We start from the raw sequence: 3,261 nt of genomic DNA, 5'->3' as shown, positions 1-3,261 counted from the left end.
AACTGCCTCAATCTTCAATAGTTACTAATCTAATCAGCAACTCTGGCCACCATCCATATCCTCATCTAGAAGAAATGTTTAGAATTTTAATTTTGTACGTTAAGTATATCAGAAAGACTCTTTTTAGTGGGCACTTCCTTAATGCATAGCATTATACATGCCCGCAAGATGTGCTGTGCATTATGGGAGATACTGACAAGGAGTGAAGAGAGTGGTGATAGCTTTACCACGAATTGCCTCAGTCCTGAAGATACTTCAGGTGCAAACTTTGTTTGTTTACACTTGCATAAAGGATTAAACAAAATTTATTATAGTCTAACCAAGTGGGGGGAGGGGGAACTTCAAACATCTTTCTCTAAATCCAGAGTATATGTAAATATGACCTCTCCATTGCTTCCACCTTGGTATCACCACCTTTGGGTCTAGCTCTCACTGACACCTCAATAAAGGTCAAAACCAGTCTGGGTAGTGGCCCTTCCCTTAATGCATAGCATTATATATCTGCAAGGCAATGTGCTGTGCATTATGGGAGATACTAAGACAAGGATTGATGAGAGCTTGGTCTGCCTTTACCACGAGTTGCCTCAGTCCTGAAGATCAGGTGCAAATTTTGTTTGCTTACACTTGGATAAAAGATTAAACTAAATTTATTATATGTTGTTTATTATTTTAACGGTATAATAGAACACAGAAACTAAGTAAATAATTAATTTATTAACTTGATGCTGATATTTCGCTGGTATTATAACCAGCATCTTCAGAGCACAAAAACACTATTTGTCACTATTTGACAAATAGTGTTTTTGTGCTCTATTATACCGTTAAAATAATAAACAACATGTTCGACGAACACATAAGTCTGTCCACACGTTTAAATTTATTATAGTCTAACCAAGTGGGAAAAAAAACTTCCAATACTTTCTGCTGGATGTTGATAAAAGGACAGTTTTTTTTTTGCCTATTCCTGCAACACAGTATTGTCCAGAATGTCAGTATATTTCATATTCATTTTTCAAGCACTATGACAAGTGTTTCTAGTCTAAATAAGAGCATTCACATATTCAATTACACCACACAACACATTAAATGATACGCATTGTTCTATCAGCTATATACTCAAACACGTTTATCTAATTTGCAGAGTATGTTTTGTGATTCTTTGCTCCATATCCATAGCTTTACAAGTTTCTACAGTTCAGTTACGGCATGCTTTTCATGAGGTCAAATTGAAGCAAACTTTATCAGAACTTGGGAGAGATAGTGGTTTTATATGTGGCAGCCCTTCCACAGAGACTGTGTAGTTTAGTATGTCATGCTTACATAAACCTCTATAATTGTGGATGCTCTGAATTGGCTGGGGGAATCCAATGATACATGACAGAATTATTTTCACTAATACATTTCCATCTTTTAGTGATATCTGCCTATGATGATCTTGAATGGTTGGCATTGGAATTATGCCTGCTTAAAATCACATCGTGCTGGTTGTCTGTTAGCTCTTAACCATTCCCAGTATGTGCCACTAAAAACACATGGGAGAGGTAGTCAAAACCTGCACACATATATATATATATATATATATATATATGTGTGTGTGTGTGTGTGTGTTTATCCTATACAGAAAATATATATCTTTGTATATGCATGCCACTAAAAAACACTCATGACAGAGGTAGTCAAAAATCATATATATATATACAGTGGTACCTTGAGATAAGAGTGCCCCAACATATGAGTTTTTTGAGATACGAGCCGTCACTAGGTCGATTTTTTGCCTTGAGTTACGAGCCTGCTTTGGTGACGTCACAACCACCACTCTGCTCAGATTCCTGAGTCTTGTGCGTCGTTCAGTTCATGTTTACCTCACCGCAGAAGCATTTCTATTGTGTTGAGTTTTAATTTTCTGTTTTTTTTTTTGTAAGTACAGTTATTTAGTTAATTTTTTTTCGTATAACCATGAGTCCAAAGAAGATGAGTGTAAAGAACAGTGGTGAGAAAAGGAAAAAGGTGATATCCATGGAATTAAAGCGTGAGATAATAGACAAACATGAGCAAGGCGTAAGAGTAATAGACTTGGCAACGCAGTACAATCGCACTACTTCTACGATATGTACTATTCTGAAGCAGAAGGACTCGATAAAGGCTATAACTCCAGCTAAGGGCGTTAAAATTAATTCAAAGCTACGCAACTCTGTCGATGAAAAAATGGAGAACCTGTTGATTTTTTGGTTGACAGGAAAGCAGCTCACAGGAGACACTGTGACAGACTTAATTTGCGAGAAGGCTCAAGCCATTTCTGCAGATTTGCTGCAGCAGACCCCAGATACTTCACAAGAGCAGTTCAAAGCCAGTCGTGGGTAGTTCAAAATTTACGAAAAAGGACCGGCATTCACTCCGTTGTCAGGCATAGTGCAGCAAGCTCTGATTCTAAGGCAGCTGAGGAATTTGTAAAAACCTTTGCTGAATTGATCGAAACCAAAGGATACATCCCCCAACAAGTTTTCAACTGTGATGAGACAGGACTCTTCTGGAAGAAGATGCCAAGCAAAACTTATATAATGGCAGAAGAAAAGAAGATGCCAGGTCACAAGCCCATGAAGGATAGGTTGACTCTCGCACTGTGTGCAAATGTGAGTGGCGACTGTAAGATCAAGCCGCTGCTCGTATACCACTCAGAAAACCCCAGAGCCTTCAAGACACACAAGGTTTTAAAAGAAAAACTGCAGGTTATGTGGAGGGAAAACCCAAAGGTGTGGGTCACCAGGCAGTTTTTTGTGCAGTGGGTCAACTTGGTCTTTGGTCCTACCGTTAAGGAATACCTCGAGGTCAATGACTTATCCCTGCAAGCCCTTCTCGTCCTTGACAATGCTCCTGCCCACCCACCAAACCTTGAGGAGTTCAGCTTTATAAAGGTTCTCTACTGTCTACCCAACACCACCGCTATCCTACAGCCCATGAACTGACAGGTGATCTCCAATTTAAAGAAACTTTTACAAATGCTCTGATGCTGCTTTGAGGTTACGGAGAGCACAAACCTCACCCTTCGAGAGTTCTGGAAGGACCACTACAACATTGTCATATACCTCAAAATTATTGATATGGCCTGGCAGAGTGTTACAAAAAGGACCTTGACCTCTGCATGGAAAAAGCTGTGGCTGAAAAGGATTTTGAAGGATTTAGACCTGAACAGGAAGTGCTGAAGGAGATTGTGTCCCTCGGAAAGTCCAACATGCCCAAAAGAACTATGGAAGCCAGTTCCAT

The 3,261-nt window shown here is 39.3% G+C and overlaps 1 protein-coding gene across 1 annotated transcript; it reads left to right on the top strand.

Annotated features, from left to right (window-relative positions):
• The first annotated feature begins 2,016 nt into the window (after positions 1-2,016).
• Positions 2,017-2,361, top strand: LOC150102635 (putative CENPB DNA-binding domain-containing protein 1). The gene has a single exon (XM_090398718.1). The coding sequence runs from the start codon at positions 2,017-2,019 to the stop codon at positions 2,359-2,361; it is 345 nt and encodes a 114-aa protein (XP_090254844.1).
• The last annotated feature ends 900 nt before the right edge of the window (positions 2,362-3,261 follow it).

This window comes from Typopeltis vanoorti, chromosome 10 (assembly GCF_054136105.1).
Source record: "Typopeltis vanoorti isolate ZY-2024b chromosome 10, IOZ_Tvanoo_1.0, whole genome shotgun sequence".
NCBI classification, from domain to species: domain Eukaryota; kingdom Metazoa; phylum Arthropoda; class Arachnida; order Uropygi; family Thelyphonidae; genus Typopeltis; species Typopeltis vanoorti.
The sequence above is the reverse complement of the archived record's forward strand: the minus strand, read 5'-3'. Positions and strand labels throughout refer to the sequence as shown.

Bases quoted from the DNA above. Each gene is read 5' to 3' on its own strand.
- LOC150102635 (XM_090398718.1), top strand. From the start codon at position 2,017: ATGGAATTAAAGCGTGAGATAATAGACAAACATGAGCAAGGCGTAAGA.